The 18,724-nt window shown below is 53.4% G+C and overlaps 1 protein-coding gene across 3 annotated transcripts in view; it reads right to left on the bottom strand.

Moving 5' to 3' along the window:
• Positions 1-17,621, bottom strand: part of PRCD (photoreceptor disc component) — a 20,412-nt gene extending 2,791 nt beyond the window's left edge. The window contains exons 1-4 of one of the 3 annotated variants that reach the window (XM_032429778.1): positions 17,548-17,621; positions 17,165-17,233; positions 15,056-15,135; positions 2,351-2,433 (exon numbers count right to left, since the gene is read on the bottom strand). In XM_032429778.1, the coding sequence (XP_032285669.1) occupies positions 15,114-15,135; positions 17,165-17,233; positions 17,548-17,621 (165 nt within the window). In that variant the 3' untranslated portion in view covers positions 2,351-2,433; positions 15,056-15,113. Of the gene's footprint in view, positions 1-2,350; positions 2,434-2,926; positions 3,020-15,055; positions 15,136-17,164; positions 17,234-17,547 lie in introns of those variants that run through there. The other 2 variants (XR_004302432.1, XR_004302433.1) reach the window with 2 other exon arrangements.
• Between the last annotated feature and the right edge of the window lie 1,103 nt (positions 17,622-18,724).

Here is an 18,724-nt window from a genome sequence, read left to right as displayed (position 1 = left end):
GCGAGAGAGGGAACACAAGCAGGGGTAGCGGGAGAGGGAGAAGCAGGCTTCCCGCTGAGCAGGAAGCCTGCTGAGCAGGGAGCCCGATGCGGGGCTCGATCCTAGGACCCTGGGATCATGACCTGAGCCGAAGGCAAATGCTTAACAACTGAGCCACCCAGGCGCCCCTACTTCCTGCCCTTTTAAAGACAGGGTCTACCTTGGCACAAAGTGCCTGATAGCAGAGTATGTGTGGGGTGTATATTCCAGTGTCAGTAAAATGTGCGGTTACTCCTTTGGGACATCCTGTTGAAGGCCAGCTGTACAAAGGGAACCCGCTGCCAGAAGGCACCATCACACAAGGTCATTTCTCTTTCACTCACCTCTGCATACACAATGATCCACAGAGCTAGATCAGTTTTTTTTTAGTAGAGGATTATAGATCTGCCTCCAAGAGCTACTTAAAAATAGCCAGTGCTATAATCTTGTTGTAATAAAAACCCCTGAGCTATAAGTAGATCAGATCATCTAACTGTTCCTATATGACTGCTCTTGGGATGGCCACACAATTCTCAGGCCTCGATCCAGGGTCATTCTCATCCATGGCTGGAGGTGTACTTCTAACACTTTGTAGGCGCCTTGGATATACAGCCAGGTCTGGAAAGCAGTAACCGGATTTTACAAAGAAATAAGGCTCTGGTGGGGTTATCTGGTAACAGGCTGGGACTAGGGCCCAGATCTCTCATGTTAGTCTAATACAAAGTTTCTTTTCTTTTTTAAAGATTTTATTTATTTATTTGACAGAGAGAGACAGTGAGAGAGGGAACACAAGCAGGGGGACTGGGAGAGGGAGAAGCAGGCTTCCGGCTGAGCAGGGAGCCCGATGTGGGGCTCGATCCCAGGACCCTGGGATCATGACCTGAGCCAAAGACAGACGCTTAACCGACTGAGCCACCCAGGCGCCCCTAATAGAAAGTTTCGATCTCAGCTCTGACATTCTGGGCGGGTAGTTCTCTGTGGTGGGGGCTGTCTCGTGCATTGTAGGATACTGAGCAGCACCCATTAGATCCCAATAGCATGCTCCACCCCAGTGGAGAACTGGGCTAATTGTAACTCAATTATTTCTCAACGAAACTGAAAAAAGTAATAGCCCCCTCACAAAATTTGCCGTTTTTATGGTTCTTTAAAAAACAAGAAACAGGGCGCCTGGGTGGCTCAGTTGGTTAAGCGACTGCCTTCGGCTCAGGTCATGATCCTGGAGTCCCGGGATCGAGTCCCGCATCGGGCTCCCTGCTCGGCAGGGAGTCTGCTTCTCCCTCTGACCCTCCTCCCTCTCATGCTGTCTCTCATTCTCTCTCTCTGAAATAAATTAAAAAAAAAAAAAAAACTTAAAAAAAAAAAAACAAGAAACAGGTGCGCCTGGGTGCCTCAGTTGTTAAGTGTCTGCCTTCGGCTCAGGTCATGATCCCAGGGTCCTGGGATCGAGCCCCGCATAGGGTTCCCTGCTCAGCGGGGAGCCTGCTTCTCCCTCTCCCACTCCCCCTGCTTGTGTTCCCTCTCTTCCTGTGTCTCTCTCTGTCCAATAAATAAAATCTTTAAAAACAAAATAAAACACAAGAAACAGCTGTATTAACTCTAAGCCTCAGTTTGTTTACTCAGTAGCAAAGGAGAAAATACCTACTCCACTTAAGATTGTTTAACAAGTAGTTTGGGAGACTGCTTGGCAAGGAGGCTAGCAGAGCTCCACACTCCTTCCCTTATCTGGGCAGGAACAATCCTGGGAGGCTCACAACCTTGAAATCTAACTAGACACTAAAGGGACGCTAATCTCTGCAACTCTGCCAAAGAGCTAAAAAAAATCTTCCCATTTATAGAATTTTCATCAAAAAAATCCTTACACTCAACATCTTAAGATGATGGTTTTCACTTGACTTTTTTCAGAGTCTACAATCAACACCTTTAATCTCTAAGGGAAATATACTTCATTCTAACAGAACCGATGTCAAGATGTTATCTCAAGATTGGTATTTAAAAAGCTGAGCCTCAAGGCATCAGAACTCTTCACAAAAGATGTCCTTTCAGACAAGGGTAACTTTAAATCATCCATAAATATTTCTAAACCCCAGCCAACCAAAACCCATTTCCTAAGTCTCCCTCCCATCCCTGTGTGCAGCAACCCTTTTGATTCCAAACAGTGACACCTAGTGGCCCCAAATCACACTGGCACAGGCCCTGCTCATTTCCGGATTTGGGGTCCATTTTTCTCACCCTAACTGGATTTATGCGTCCACGTGTTCATAAAACTGAACTTAAAACCAGAATAAAGTGTGAGGCTGCCGTAGGCGGCGGGCCTTCCGGCACCCATCCTTACTCATTTCAGGGATGCATTCGTTACTTTTAAGCTTCAACCTGCAGGTCTGCTGCTCACTGTCTCCGCAGACGCCAAAGAAAAGCCTGTGGGGAATGAAAAAATGAGCTTGGAAGGTGGGTTGTAGAATTATGGCTTTCCAAAATCGACAATCCCATTTACGACTGTCTGTAGGATTAAATAAAAACTACTGATTAGGGCCGTCCTCAAGGCACTCTAGGAGGGACTTGACTTGGACGTTAACACTCGATGTGAATTAAGAACTGCCACCCGCAGCCTGCCCCGTGGGCGGGCCTCGGAGACCCGCAGGGCACACGGTGGTGGTGCGACGCACGAGGCTGCACAGGCTGGGAGAACCTCTCCCGCCCCAGGAGGGGCCCTTTAACTCCAAAGGAGGGCCTGAGCGCTCTCCCTCCGATCATCAACACTCGCGCCCTTCTGCGTCGTCTGAGCCGGTATTTCCACTAAGCCTCCCAAACCACCCTAGAAGGGAGACCGGTTTATCGACACCATTCCGCCTCTGAGGCAGGGGAGGCCGAATGAAGTTGCGCCGGGTCAAGGAAGATCTCGTTTCCCCACCTCCACAGCCTTACCGCAGCCAAAGGCCCGAGAATGCTCGCCCTGTTGGATCCAGCCAGAAGCCGCCATGCCTCCCAGCCACGCGGCCTGCCCCGAAAAGAAGGTGGAGCCGCGCCTGCGCACACGTCCTCTCAGCAGTCTCTCGAGAGCTCGCGCGATGTTGAGAAAGGGCTCAGGGGAAATGTAGTCCAAACAACCGCCGATGGGGGCGGCCGCATTCTCAGCGGGACTCTGGACGTGGGGGTAAGATGGTGGCCGCCACCAGGGACAGTAGAGACCCCGGGGTGGGAGGCCTGATCTTGGAAGAAAACGAAGATGGACGGTTGCTTCAGCTACAGTCATTTATCTACTGAGTCCACAGATTGTCCCTGGCCGAGACTGGGGTGGCGCAGAAAGTTCAAGGGGGCCTCACGAGGGGAACGGATGAGGAAACCGAGGCCCGGCCGGATTGCATTCTTAATCGCTCTGCGGATTTCACTTGGGGCGGGGAGGGGTCATCTGGGTGGTGGGTTGCATTAGAGAAGGGGCGGCAGATTCCCGGGGGACTGTAGGGTGTCCTGCTCCGCTGCCCTTCAAGTTGGGGTGAGGGCGGGGAGGCCCGGGCGGCAGGGGGCGCCCGCGAGCGGCGGCTCCGAAAGACCCTGAGCCCCACCCGCCGGGCGGCTTTAATTCCACAAGGGAAAAAAAACCAGAGAAGAGCAGGGGTGGTGTGTAGCAGCCACCGCCCCTTCTGACCGTTATTCTTAACACTCATTAGTCAGAGCCAGAATTTACACCTATTTGGAAATTAGTTTAAATTTGCAAGACCGGGAAGCCTTTTCTGCATTAGCCTCCCCCCTTTCTCATCAACCTTTTAGCGATGATCTCAGTGGCATTGAGTCTGGATTGTTATTCTGTATGTGGCCATAGGTCGCACGTGTTTATTATCGAGTTGCCACATTTGTTTATGTTTGCCTATTTGACTGTAAGCTCTTAAGGCAGGGGATGTCTGTCTCTCTTTTTTTAGATTTATTTATTTATTTGAGAGAGAGAGCGCGCACGCACAGCAGGAGGAGGGAATCTCAGACTCCCCATAATCCCACCCCAGGGCTCCATCCCACCACCCTGAGATCATGACCTGAGGGGAAACCAAGAGTCCCTCGCTTAACCGACTGAGCCACCCAGCCGCCCCAGGAAACATCTCTTTTAGTTATTTTTATTTTCTTTTTAATTTCGTCACAGTGCCTGGTTGGTATTTCGCTGCCTCTGCTCACAGAACATACTCAACAGGTAATCATGGGCTCACTTAGCAGTAACTTCTATCTTGTAAAATTGGCCCATAAGTTTCTCTGTCTTACCCTTGAAGATACTGTTTTGTATAATACCGAAAGGGGGAATGGGTTCTCTCCCTGTACACTAGGAGAGGGTGTTTTTGTTTTTTTAAGATTTTATTTATTTAAGAGAGAGAGGGAGGGCACTGAGGGAGAGGGAGAGGAAGAAGCAGACTCTCCACTGAACAGGGAGCCCCATGCGGGATTGGATCCCAGGACCCTGAGATCATGACTGACGCAGGCACCCTTGGAGAGGGAGTTTTGTTTTTGTTTTGTTTTTAATATTTTATTTATTTTTCTGATAGAGAGACAGCAAGAGAGGGAACACAAGCAGGGAGAGAGGGAGAGGGAGAAGCAGGCTTCCCTCTGAGCAGGGAGCCCGATGCGGGGCTCAATCCCAAGACCCTGGGATCATGACCTGAGCCAAAGGCAGACTCTTAACGACTGAGCCACCCAGGTGCCCCTGGAGAGGGAGTTTTAAGTGTGGAAGTTCCAAACACTGCAGGTCTGCAGGCGAGTGACCTGCTGAAGGTGAATAGCCAGAGTGGATACCTCGTGGCACTTACACTATGTTACTCCTGGAGCACTAGACGTGCACTGATTTCTTTAATGTGCACCATCACTACCCCTGTTTCACAGATGAGGGAATGCAAGCATTGAGCGATGAAGTAACTTGCCCAAATTCACACAACTGGTAATTGCTGGAGTCGGGGTTTGAGCCCTGCATGTAGAGTCCGTGCTTTCACCACTAAGTTGTACTGCACCAGGTGTATCTATACATCAGTCTTATTATAGGGCTTCTGGTTGTGGGGGAGAGGAGCAAAGAGGGGTTTTGTGTGTTTGCAGGGGTTGTTAGGGATGAAATTACTGGGGGGAATGATGGGCACCTGTTCCACAGTTTTTGAGCCACTTTATGGCAGGAAGGGTAAGGAGGAGAGGCTGCAGGGGCTGATGGGTGCTAGACCGTGGGGCTCTGGGCTCTAGCAAGGCTGTCTTGAGTCCCGGACTGGTTGCCGCCTAGTGTGTCCATAGTGTAGCTTTCACACCCGACAGGACACTTAGCGGAAGAGCAGCAGGCTCACAGCGGATGGGGTGTCCCGGGCGGCTGGGCAGTGGCCAAGAGGCCAGAGCAAAATGCAGTGAGAGGACTTGTGACTGCGCACCTGTTGGGCATGCTGCCTGGACAGGCCAGAAATCCGTGGGAAAGACCGGGGGGCTCAGGCGGCTAAGCATCTGCCTTCGGCTCCGGTCATGATCTCAGGCTCCTGGGATGGAGCCCCAAATTGGGCTCCTTGCTCAGCGGAGAGTCTGCTTCTCCCTCTCCCTCTGCCCCTCCCCTCCTGCTCCTGTGCTCGCGCGCGCGCTCTCTCTCTCCCTCAAATCAATCAATCAATAAATAAACATCTTAAAAAGAAATCAGTGGGAAAGACAACAAAGAATGCATCAGATTTCTGAATGAGCAGGCAGGGGTTCAGAGCTGTCGAGACCAAAGTGTTAGATGTTGTGATTTCTTTTTTTTTTTCTTTTTCTTTTTTTAAGTAGGATCTACACCCAACACGGGGTTTGAACTCAGGACCCTGAGATTGAGTCGTGTGCTCCACTAACTAAGCCAGCCAGGTGCCCCGAGGTCTGGGATTCTTGAGTTTTATGTGCGGTGGAATTATGATGCAGCCGTTATCCAAGGCTAGTGTGGATCTGTAGTTACTGATATGGACAGAGTCACACAGTCCAGTGCTCAGTGACAGAAGCAGAACACTAGCGGAGCAGGGCCAAAGTCCTCGGTGCGGTGCAAGGGCCTTGGCTCAACAGAGGTGAGATCTAGTCAGTTGGCCTTCTGTGCTCGGGTGATGAGCTCACCGGGTTCCATTCACTGATAGGATTTCAGAGATGGTATCCGAAACCCACATTAATAGGAAGCCGAGTCTTTGGAATATTGAGGTTAATTTCTTAACCTGGAAAGGAAGCTCTACTATCATTAGTAAGAACAGGAAGGTGGATAGGTATGTCCCAAGCAGTTGGCTGCTTATGTCGGGAGCAGCTGACCGGTGATTCACAGGACGTTCATCTGCGTGGCAGCCCACAGCGGTTCTTCCTCCATCTCACAAGCGGAACAAAGCTACTGGCTGTCTTTGTGCTTCGGTGGAGACGGGCTCCTCCCCAGCCCTAAGGGCGAATCTTGATGAGTTGGCACCAGACCCTTACATAAATCTATTCCTTCTGCCAGGAATTCAGAAAAGGGTGTGTGATGCAGTTATGCCAAGTTTGGGGAAGTGTTCTTGTTTTTAAAAACAACAGCCTCTCTTCTGGCTTTGGGACGCTGTGAAGATAGGATGCTTGAGGCTGTGGCAGCCTTCTTGCATCCGTGAGGCTTGTTCCAAAGCCAGAGCCGAAAGTCTGACGTGGCAGAGCAGAAACAAAGAACAAAGAGTCTTCATGATGAACTGCCGAAATACCAGTCCTAGAGCCCCGTACCTTCAGACCTTTGTTTTGACTCAGAGACACATATTTTAACATTTTAATATTTCTGAATGCGAGGAGCATCTTACAAGCAATGACATGTTAGTTTCAATGAAACACAGAATCAGAGTTTTTCACATTTATTTATTTTGGGGGGGAGGAGCAGAAGGAGAGGGAGAGAGAATCCCAAGCAGACTCCCCGCTGAGCACAGACCCCCCCCCTACACACACACACAACGCAGGGCGCAGTCTCATGACCCTGAGATCATGACCTGAGCCGAAACCAAGAGTCGGGCGCTTCACCTACTGCGCCACCCAGATGTCCCAGAATGGGAGATTTAAAAAAGAAATCTCCTTACTGTTTGAGCCACCCTAAGTTGGGTGTTCTGTTAGAGTCACAATCGTCCTAAATGATACGATCCACATGTCCCAAATCTTTTTCGTTTTATTATAATTCTCTGAAAGAACAGGTCATGGCAAAATAAAAGGAATGAGCTGACACGTGCATGTCCCCTTTCTGAAAACACAAAAGCTACTGTCTATTGAGTGTTTGCTCTGGGCCAGGCTCTGCTCGAAGCACCTTTTAAGAAGCCAACATATTGAGGCCAGACTGGCATACAAAAACTGTACATGCTTAACACCTCAGACTTGATGCGTCTGAACACATTGCATGTACTGTCCCTTCATTCTCCCATCTGCCCTCTTATGATCACCCCCCTTTTGCAACCAAAGAAGCCAAAGGGCAGAAAGGTGAAAGTGATCAGTGAGTGGGAGCGTTGAGATCAGACCTCAGACAGTCCAGCCTCAAAGCCTGTGATCCTCACCGCTGTGCGGAGTTTCCCGGAAGAACACAGGATGACAGTGGGACACATTTTGCTTCACTCCAGTGGCCTGACTTCAGCCAGCCAGAAAGCCCAGCATAAAAGCACAGGGTTTTTTTTTGTTCCCGCCTGGGATTTCTGAAGATCATGAAAGCGTGCCACAGATTGTGTTCAGCAGAAATCTGGGACTGTGGACCACAGCTTTAACCTCCTGCAGGGGGAGAAATGTCGCAAGGCGTATCCCATTCACTGGAAGAGGCGACCTTGGCATGGCAGTGGGTTGTTTCCTGTGTTTGCTAAGAGCACACACATCACTTGCCTGCTCAGCAGAGCTGTTGCCTCTCGTAAAATTATTGCTTAATGGGTTCTTAACAAATAAGCGAATGAGAAGAACATGTAATATCCTGTTGACCTCTTCTGCTCATCTTGGGACACGTCTCTCCATTCCCAGGAATCCTGCCTTCTCACGAGTGTTGCTCAGCCTTTGTTTATATTGTTTGTTCCCTTTGCCTCGAAACTTCCTTCCCCTCATCCTCTCCTCTGCTGAGCAAATTCCAGCTCCTGTGTCAATACTTCCTCCGCAAAGTCTCACCTGAGAAGCTGCAGCGGTCCCGAGCTCTCTGCTGGGTGTTCTGCCGCAGGCTGGTGAAATCTATGCTCCTCGCCCAGGCGGGCTCAGAGCCGTCCCAGCCCTCTGATTCTAGCTCAGTAACCCCGCGTGAACCACTGCCCGTCCGTCTCAGCCTCTTTTCTCATCTGGACGTTTAGCACAGTGCACGCACAAGCACCTCCACGGGCCGGGCGTGAGGGAGCGCGTCACGAACAGAACCCTTGTTATTTGAACACACTTCTTAGGATACTCACTGTCATGATTATCGGTTTTCACATCTGGCTTTTCCACTAGACTGTGAGCAAGACAAGGATCAGGTCTTCATTCTTGTTTTTTTTAAACTCTTTAAGTCATCTTTATTGAGGTATAATTTACATACAATAAAATGCATGCATTTAAAATGTACGATTCAATCATCCAATCAGCCGTACACCCGTATAACCATAACCCCAGTCAGGATTTAGAACACCTCCAGCACCCTGAAGGGCACCTTCCTGCTATTTCACAGTGTCCCTATCTAGCCCTGGCACCAGACAACCACTGATCTGCTTTCTGCCATTCCAGATTAGTTCTGCCTGTTCTAGAATCTCCTATACTTGGATTCATACAGTAGGTGCTCTTTGGGGTCTGGCTTCTCTCAGTGCCCCGTGTTATGACTCATACCGTGGCTCATTTCCTTTTTATTGCTGAGTAGTATTCCATTGTGTGAATACACTGCCCCCTTTCCTATCCGTTCACCTGTTGAAGGATATTTGGGTTGTTTCCAGTTTGAAGCTATTATTAATAACACTGCTCTGAACATCTCTTTGTGTGGACCAGGTTCATTCCTCTCGGATAACTTCCTAAGAAACTGCCAAACTGGTTTCCCAGCAATGTATTAGTACAGGATTACGGTCGTTCACCAACATCTATCATGGTCTTTTAGCCATTCTGGTGAGTGTGCAGTAGTATCTCATAGTGGTTTTAATTTGCATTTCCTTGATGACTTATGATGTTGTGTATCTTTTTATGTGTTTACTGGCCATATGTATACTTTCTTGTGACGTGTCTATTAAACCCTCCCCCTTTTGGGGGGCTGTCTTCTTATTATTGAGTTGTAAAAGTTCTTTATATATTCTGGATACGGGTCCTTTCTCAGATTTTTGCTTGGCAAATATTCTGGGCTTTCCAAGAATTTCGATAAAGTTCAACTTATCTTTTTCTTTTATGGTTAGTGCTTTTTGTATTCTCTCAAAAGGACTTTTCTTTCTCCATTGGATCACCTCCGTGGTGTCTGTTTTGGCGATCCCACTGATCTGTGTGTATACCCTTAGGAACAGCACGCTGTCCTGAGCTCTGCTCTTGTCTCCTCACCAGAACGAGACCACTGCAGTCTGCTGGGGCTCCCCTCCCCACGCCACAGACAGGGACCTGGGTGAGGCAGACACTGCGGCGGCCATGTGGTCACCATCCTGTGTGGTGCCCGCTATCAAGTGTCAGGTGCTTCTGTTCGGCCATGTTTTCTAGCTCTTTGTGGCAGGAAGCCTTGCTTCATTTCTGCACCCACGAGGCCCAGCACACAGGTGCTCCATCCACGCGTGCTGAGGGGGCGAGTCATTGTCAGCACCTCCAAACACGGTCCATTGTAGCCTGTTCTGACTGGGAGAATCTGGAAGTGGTCCATCCCCTTCATTTTACCAGACGGTTCTTCTTCTGAGGGTAGTCAGGGGTCCCTCCCATCCTCAGCATCAGACCACTTGGGTTCCACACTGCCTGTTAAATGGGGAGACTGAGGTCCAGAGAAGGAAAGCTCATGTGACCAGACAGCAGCCAAGCCAGCACACCTGGGCTTCCTCAGCCAGGTTCTTCCTGTTGTCCCCCCTGGCAGGTCGGGCACCGTCCCTTTCGTCACGGTCTGACTCCAGCACCTAGCACAGGGTGTGTACGTCGCAGGCTCCCGATACACGCTTCTTAAATAAATGACCAAGAAGAAATAAAATCATTTCTTTGAATGCTCCGTTCACCTGGCCTCTGCAAACGGTATTAAACCTGTGTGTGCCCGTGTGTGTGTGTGCGCGCGGGCACGTGCATTTGCACGGACACGGGACCGGCCATTCCCATCCAGGTTCAGAGGCCATAATCTATCAGAAAATCTTTTTTTTTTTTTTTTTTCTGGTTTTAATTTTCTCAGCCACCCTCTCAGCTTAATCCCCGCCAGGGGGCATGTGTATCCCACAGAGAGGGTCCGTAATCCCCAGGTATAAGGGCTGGTTTCCAGCTGAAGTCAGCGGGTCCCTCTTGAAGCCATCTCCTTGAAACCGCACACCCTCCCCTGCAAAACAAACAACAAAGCCTTCCTCCTCAAGCTCCCCCATCTCAGGGTGGGCTGCTGGCTACCATCCTCTCCTACCCCCAGGGCTCTGCAACAGAGCCATAGTGGCAATGAGTGACAAGCTCGATCATGTCTGTCGTCCTGGCTAGGGGCCACTGCTTCCTCCCTGAGGGCCGTGACAGGTCCTGGAAAGGCAGCTCTCCTCACTCCCCTCAGTTGGCAGGCCAGGACTGGCCTTACGGGGCCCAGAGTCTGGCCCAGCCTCGAATGATGAGTTTCTGCAGAGTGAGCAGTGGGAATATCACTGGGCGGGGTCCACAGCTCTCTTTCCCTGTGCCCTGGGGGACAGGTCACACCCAGGACGTCCTCGAGCCCCAGCTCAAGACTTGAGTCAGTGCTCTGTGCCCCAACACCTTCCCAGGCTTTGGCATCACATTGCCCGGGCACACATCCTGGCTTCACTACTCGCTGTGAGTGACCTTGAGCAAGCTCTGTGAACTTCACTTCCCTTATTGGGTAAATGAGGATGACAACAGTTCCTGCCCCATAAATGAGACAATGCATATAAATAAAGCACTTGGCACAGCGCCTAGCACAGAAGAAGTGTTTGAGACACATTAGCCATTATTAATAATATTATTAGTATCATTATATTACTATAAACCTTAGCCATTTCCCTTCTTTCGAGGCTCACAAAGAAGCATTACTTCCCTCTAGCTCAAGGTCTTGGGCTTCTTCCTAACTGAGGTCCTGTAAAGGGTCCCTGGGAACCCGTGGGACCAGTCCTTATGCCACCGTGCCCGCCTCAGATCAGGTGCCACGCCCACCTTGTCTTGGACCAGGGCCTCTGCTGGATGCCCTCGCCCAGAACCATCCTGCCCGCATCCACACAACCACACGTTTGGGACGGGCGGGGTACTCCCCGTGGCGGCATCTGCTCCCTAGGGTGACACAGGACAGCAGCAACTGATGCAGCTGCTACGTCTGCTTCCCACCCCCGCCGCCTCATTAGCTCTCCGGTCATGTCCCAGTCTCCAGGAGCGACAGGCAGCAGCCCCGAGAGTCTCAGCCACAAAGGTAGCCGACAACAAACAGCACCTCCCTGCTCCCGCCCTGCCGCGCAGAGCAGCCTTTTCCCTGCCATTCAGGTTCCAACCGGCAGAGAGATTAGAGATTAGCATTCAGGTGGAGGGTGGAAAAGCATCAGGGCCATCACCTCCTGTCTTCTCTAGGAGCTGAGATCCATGCGGGGAAGCAGAGCCCGTTGCAGGGAAGGTGTCCGGGTCAGACCTCCCACTGGAGGTTGGGACAGGGTTCCAGGCACCCAGCAGTGCTCCCTGGTCCAGTCTGCCTGGCTGCCGGGTCCTACCGGGTGCCCCTGTGCTGGGCCGGGCTCGGGCTTGTTTCCAGAACTGCCCATGGCCCCGCTGTTGAGTATGTGCAAAGACAGGGCAGGAAGGGCTATGGGGTGAGGAGGCGAAGGACTAGCTGTTCTGAACCTACCACTGTTGCAAAGTGACCTGTTGTTCAGTAGTTAACACCGTTCCCCGGGCTCAGATATATTGAACACTTACTAAGTGCGCTAAGCACTTTAGACACGTCATCTAATTTAACCCTTACAAGAACTCTGAGACAAGTTTACCGTTACCCTCCTCTTAGGAGAAACCCCAGGCAGGGGTGTTCAGCAACCCACCCCAGGCCACAGAACTGAGAAGAGACGGTGGAGTCAGGATTCAAATCCGGTGCTCTGAGTCCGGACTCCTCGCTCTTAGATTCTACATTGATATTTCATGAGAGCCAGCCCCCCCCCCCCCCCCCCGGCCAGGGGGGGCGCCAGCTCTCAGCCTCAGCGCTGTCTCTCCGGTTGCCCTTAATCCCTTCCCTCCTATTATGGTCAGTCTGCCAAGCCCCTGGGCTTTCCTGCTCCCATTCCCAAGCAGCAGCTCTTTCCAAGGAAATGGGGTGGGGGGGGGAGGAGGCAGCCTCTTGGGGACACTGGGCCCGCCCCCTGCAACGGGAGATAGTGGGCTGAGGAAGGAGCGCCCCGGGGCCGGGCAGCCTTCTCTAGAGGAGCGCTCGGCTGAGGGTGGCCCCTTCCTGCAGCGGGAAAGGGGCAGCAAATGTGCAAGTTGTGCAGAGAGCCCAGGGGTGGGAGAGCCCTGGGGAATAAGAGGGAGCGTGGGCTGGGCGTGTGGGGAAGGTGTAAACACAATCTGCTCCCACCGAAGCCAGCCTGCTCCCTGGGGGAGAGGGCCCCTCCCTCCCGGCCCACATGGCACCCCAGCTGCCAGGGCCCGGGCAGGCGCCAAGGCCAGCCAACACACTCCCCCCATCCCCTCGCCTTCCCTCCCTTCATCTGGGACCCATGCCTGGAGGAGCCACCATCCCCTGAGCAGGCTCCTAGAACAGTGCTGCGAAGGGGTGTCGCTTTGTGGAGGTGTGTCTGGGCCGCCAGCCAGCCCCTGTCCAGTCAGGTGACCTTGGCCTGACAATTCCTCAGACTAGTGCAAGGAGACAGGCCACCTGGAAACGGTAGAGAGCAGAGCCGTGGCTGAAGTGACAGGAACATGGCAAATAAGATTAGAGGATGAATACACAGGTAGGGCTCAGGGACGCAGACTGGGGCCCCAGGAACGGTGCCCTCTGGCCCTCAACCTGACAGCCCTGTCACCAGGAAGACCGTTGCCTGGAGGAGAAAGACAAGCTGACAGGAGCTGAGACAGGTGGTCACGAACTCCTGGCCCGGGTCAACTGTGCAGTGGGGCTCTGTTGTGGTTCCAGCCCAGAGCTCCTTCCCCTGGTGGGACCCTTCCCCTGCCTCTGCCCCGCCCTACTTCTAGAAGCTTCCACAGCACTGCCAGGCTCCCTGCAGGATCAGCAGCCCCTCCCCCATGGCTTCAGTGTGGGTCCCCTCTGTCTGTGGCATCTCACCCTTTCCTTCCCTCCTTCAGATGTGGAGTCACGGCGACAGAGGGGCTTCTGTCTAGAGAACTCCCCATCTCCTGCCTCCTGATGGCAGGGGCCAGCCAGACGGAGACTTCTCTGCCCGCCCACCCGCCTGCCTGCCCGCCCGCCATGGGGGCTGGATGGCAAGGAAGGGGGGTGCACGTGCGGGAGGGGGTGGGGGGGTGCTTTGCAAGATGAATAGCTTCCAGACAGTCGGGAGCAGCTCCCTGCAGGTCTGTGCCTGGATCCCAGGGAGCAGAAGCGGAAATCTGCTTTGATCTCTGCTCTGGATCAGGCAGGATTGTGAAGAGAGAAATGGCAGAGCAGCTGGGGGCAAAGGAGGCCGCCGCGGTGCTGAGCAGTCAGCGGATTGACAAAAACAAGTGTCATGCTTCTTCCCTTCCCACAAGCTACTGGCCCTTTGGAACACACGCACGCATGCACACACGCGTGCCCGGAAGACACATTCGGAGCACAGCTGAGAGATGCCTCGCTCCAGCTGCAGGCAGACATGTCACAGATCCAACTGGCAGTTCTTGCAGATAATTTCAGCAGAGCGGCCGGTGACAGGGTGCGTCCTGGGGACCAGGGAAGGGAAGTGCCACAGGAAGTGCGTGCCACCCGAGCAAACTGATGCCATGCAGCCTTGGACCACAAGCGTTGGGGCTGCCAGGCCAGGGGAACCCCTTTTCACAGAGCAGTTGCAAACTTCCAGGTGGTTTTAGAGACAACTGGGCCCTGGTGGCTAAGAGCGCGGGTGGCTCTGCAGCCTCCGTATGAGGCTGGGGGGGTCCCCCATTAACTAGCTAGACGACACTGGACAAGTTCGTTAGCCTCTCTGTGTTTCCTCATTTCCAAAATGTGGACAATAACATGCCCAGGCTCCTTGGGTTATTGCAAGGATTAAGTTAGGGAATGAATGAGAAGACCTATCAGCGATCCCTTGGCTCTGGGGCTCCCTGCTCCCCGTCTGCTCCTCCTCTAGCCGCCCCAGAGTAGACCCCGCCGAGCCCCGCTCTGGGCCGGCCTCAGACGGTCCTCAGGACCTCAGAGGAAGGGAGCCCAGCCCAGAGCAATGAGCGTCTCTGCCCCTCCTGCCGGCCCCAGCCAGGCCTTGCCTCAGGAGTCCCACCACCAGCATCGGGGGCAAAGTGAGGACAGGTCCAGGGGCTCAAAGGGAGGGGTCTACCTTCTTGATGGCTGCTTTTTCCCATTCTCCTGCTTCCTGTTGCTGCTTCCACCACAGCGTCCTTTGTGGGTGGGGAGCAAGCCAGGACTTGAACTAATACAGAAAACCAAACCAGATTAGCACTTCCTCCCATGCCAAGGCAGAGGCTTGCATTGCAGAATGGATATTCCAGAGCATCTCCTCTCCCTTAGAAGTCCGCTGGCACTACCCTCAGGCCCCCCGCATGACCTCCACCTCATCCCCAGCCCTAGAAAATGCTGTTGAGATCACATGTCGTTCCCTTAAAGCCCTTGCCTCGCGGTCTGGACCATAACAGGCTCAAGGTAGGAGCTGATGAGAGTCCACCCGCCTTATGCTCACCCTCCACCGATGACCACAGAGCTGGAGGTGGCCTGCTCTGCTCCCACACGGCCAGACTTGCAGAGTCTTCCTTCCTGGTCCCCAGCCCAGCCCTCTCCCCTCCAAGGCTCGCAGGCCTGCCCTACCTGCTTCTGCCCCTGATCTCAGTCCCTGGGGCCGAGCTCCGCCTGAAGAGGTGACGACTTACTTCAGAGACTCTTTCTCCCTAAACAGAAAAGCATGGGAGTCAGAGGATTGAGGGGGATGTCCTTCCCGTGTTTCCAGACTTCCTCTCCCTTCCGCCCCAGGCCTAGCAAGTCACCCCACTATGGAGGGTTAGGAGCAGCCAGGAAATCAGCTGGAATTTGTGACTGTGGAATTGGAGAGCAGAAATTTCCCTCAGGCCAGCCCTTGAAGGCAGGAGGTGTTAGGTGTTAGGGCGATTTTTCCAGTTAACTGGGTCCCGAGGAGTTAACAGGAAACTGCTTCCTTCTGGCTAGACCACAAGAGGCCAGGCCAGATAGTCCAGATTCAGCTCTCTCCTCCTGACAGGGGGTCCGGGCCTATTTCGTGTGGAAGAGACAGACTGCCTGAAGTCAGGGACCCGTCTGTCCCCATCGGCCACAAATCGGATGGATGACCTTAAGCAAGTAACTTACACCTCCCCGTCCCTCAGTTTCTTCCACCATTAATGAGAGATAGAAACGCTTGTCTTGCCAACCCTCTGGGACTGTTCAACCTCCAAGTGAGTTAATATATGAGAGACCTCAGGGGAAGACTAGAACCCTGATCAAGAGCCAGGTAACAGCAGGAGAATAGCTAGCTACTTCATGCCAAGTGCTTTACCATGATCTCAATTTGAACCTCACCAACACCCCACACCATTCTGTTATTAATCCCAGTTTGTATATAAATAAAAAGGTCACGTAACTTTCCCTGAGTCTCTCAGTCAGTAAGCAGAGAGTCAGGATGTGGACTCTGGCTACACACCTCCAGACCCAAACTCAACCTGGAGGACCAGTCATTTGAGGGCCTGCTCTGTGTGAGGCCTGGGGCTCACCATTTCACCTAGGTCAGCCCATTTCACCAGTAGGGCCACTTGGGCACTTTCGTGACCATCTCAGCTAGCCTAGATGCCAAGGAAGGGCATCACAGAAATGCCTGTTTCCGGCACGTCCCCAGGGCTGCCCGGTGGGCCTTCTGACAGGGCCTGGAGGGATCCCAGCACCGAGGAGGAATTAGGGGCCACACACAGACAGAGACTCCCATTCTTGTGGCTTGCCAGTCTCTGTGTGGCTGAGGGGCACTGCAGGTGGGTCTCACACCCCAAAAGAAGGAGACACTGGGGTGCCCCGGCAGGCAGGCATGCTGACTGCTCAGTCATCCGAGCCCTGTGGGGAGACTCCCTCCGGCCAGGGGCCCTGGAGCCCAAGGGCATCCTGTTCTTTGTTTCACTAGGAGTGGGAGAAGGCTCGTAGATCTTTTGCCGGAGAGAATGTCACTCCACACAGGACTCCCACACTAGGTGGGCCCACAGGCACGAAAGAACATGCAAAACACTATGTTCTTAATAAATAATTGTCGATTTTTCCAGATTTTGTTGGGCACAGGAGCCCCTATCATCTAAGGACCCTGATGACCCAGGGAAGGAAAAATCCAGAAGTTCCCAAAACTTCACCCCTCGTAAAGGCCACATGGTTCCAGCCTAGGGAAGAGTTAACTTTCTGGCCACTGGAGACAGCGTCCAGCCCGCAGGAGCTGCCCAGCCAATGGCACTCCGTGCTGATGATGTCATGCTCCTCCTGCGCCTCCTATTGGGGGCTGGACAGCCAATCCTGCTCGCGGCTCGGGCAGAGGAGCCGGGGGGGGGGGGGGGGGGGGGGGGGGGGGGGGCGGCCGGGGAGGGGGGGGGGGAGGGGAAGGCGAGCCGAGCCGCCAGAGCTGCTTCTGCCCCATCCCTCTCTCCAGTCCCCCTGCGCCTTCCGATAGGACCCTGGGGACCACCCCACACTCGGACAAACAAGGCAGAGCAGCTTTGGTCCAGAGGAGAGGCTGGGGGCTCCCACTGCCACCTAGAGAAAACATTCAGCCTGCCCACCGGGCACACAGGGAACAGGGTGGCTGGGGCGAGGGGCCAGGCTCCAGCGCGCACGCACACACTCCTACACCTCCCCAAGCACGGACAGGGACAGGGAAAGCGGCAGCTTTCTTGGACGCACCCTCCCTCCTCCACCCCCGACTCTCTTCTGCCTTACCTGCCTGAGGACCGGAGGTCTGTTTCCAATCTGCTGCCCATAACGGCCCCGTCTACTCCTCTGGGCTCTCTGTGGGCGGGAGGAACAGGCAGGAAGAGCTGTGGGCAGCGCCCAGGCCCAGACCCCCCTCTCCTGCAGGACCTAGCCACAGTGGGCTGCGGGGCTGGGGGCTTCAGCCAGAGTCTTTGAAGAGGTGCAAACTCTCCCTGCTCTGAGGGGAAGCCTCTCAGGGACTCCCTGCAAATCCACCCCCCACCCCAAAGCCTCCCAGGAGGTCCAGGTAGCTCAGGCCCACCTTCAACTTGGCTCTGGCCCCGCACAGTAGTTCCCCCCCCCCCGCCCCCCGCTCCCCACCCAAGCCCGTGGCCCAGTCAGTTTCTCACGGTTGGACCCGGTTGGCGAATCGGCGGCGCCAGAGCATGGCCAAGGTGCTGAGCAGGAAGAGGGTGGTGCACATGGCTCAGCAGCCCCATCCCCTCCCAGACAAGGTCTGTAGAAGAAGGCCAAAATGGCCCTGCCCGCTCTCACAAGCCACTGCTGTCCGTCCTGAGGTTCCTGCCTGCACTGGATTAGGAAGCTCAAGCTGATTATTGGAGTCAGCAGATCCGACCTTGTGCAGACTGATTAACCTCGCTCGGCCCAGGTTGTCTGCCGCAGTGGCAGGGTAAATCAAGCTGTCCGTTCTGGATGTCGATGTGACTGAGACCTGGGCCCAACCCTCAAGGGGCTTCTAGTCTAGACACATGCCCTGGCCAGTTACATAAATGAGCACAATAGAGAGACATAGGTGATGGAAGGCACCTGCAGAGCTTCAGGGAATGCCCAATTGGAAGAGGAGCTGGGGGCATCAGAATTTGCAGGTTCTCAAGGAAGGTTGGGCCCCCCGGCTGGAAGATTCTGCTGGGGGCTGCAGACATGAAAGCACAGGGCATGTTCCAGCAACTGGAAGTTGAGTGTCAGAAGAACAATGATGTCATGGGGAGGCATTGGGAGGGGAGGAAGGGAGAAGAATATTAGATGATGAAGCCAGAAAGACAAGGGAGGCCAGGGAGTGAAGGGCTGGCTAAGCGGTTCAGTTCTCCCCTCTGGACAATCCTCTCCAAATGTTACTGATGACATACCCCCTTCCTTAAAAGACGGAATTTAAGTATGCATTGTGAAATAGGTATATGTATCCACTTAGACATTATATACTATACTACTGGGCAAATACAGTCCTGCACCACGAACACACATAAGACTTGTAAAGGATGAGATGAAACTAAATAGAAATAAGATTTCTCCTGCTCACTTTCCCAGTGGAAACCTCCTGGGCAGCTGCTTGGAAGGGCACCACACTGGCATTGGGTGTCCTCTCAGAGGGCTTCAGGGAGGTGGCCAGGTGCAGAGTGCTCTGTCCTGGCCTAGGCAGCCTGTGGAGCAGACATGGGTCTGAGCATCCACCCTCTTCCATCCCTTTCCAAAATCCCCAGAAGAAGGCACTAGATTTTCCTTCCCTCAAATGAGATGGAAGCAGTGTCAAAGAGGCTCCTGCCCAGGATTCCAGGGAGGTACCTGAAC

This window comes from Phoca vitulina, unplaced genomic scaffold, assembly GCF_004348235.1.
Source record: "Phoca vitulina isolate PV1807 unplaced genomic scaffold, GSC_HSeal_1.0 scaffold41, whole genome shotgun sequence".
Taxonomy (NCBI): Eukaryota; Metazoa; Chordata; class Mammalia; order Carnivora; family Phocidae; genus Phoca; species Phoca vitulina.
This window is presented reverse-complemented; position numbering and strand designations above follow the sequence as displayed.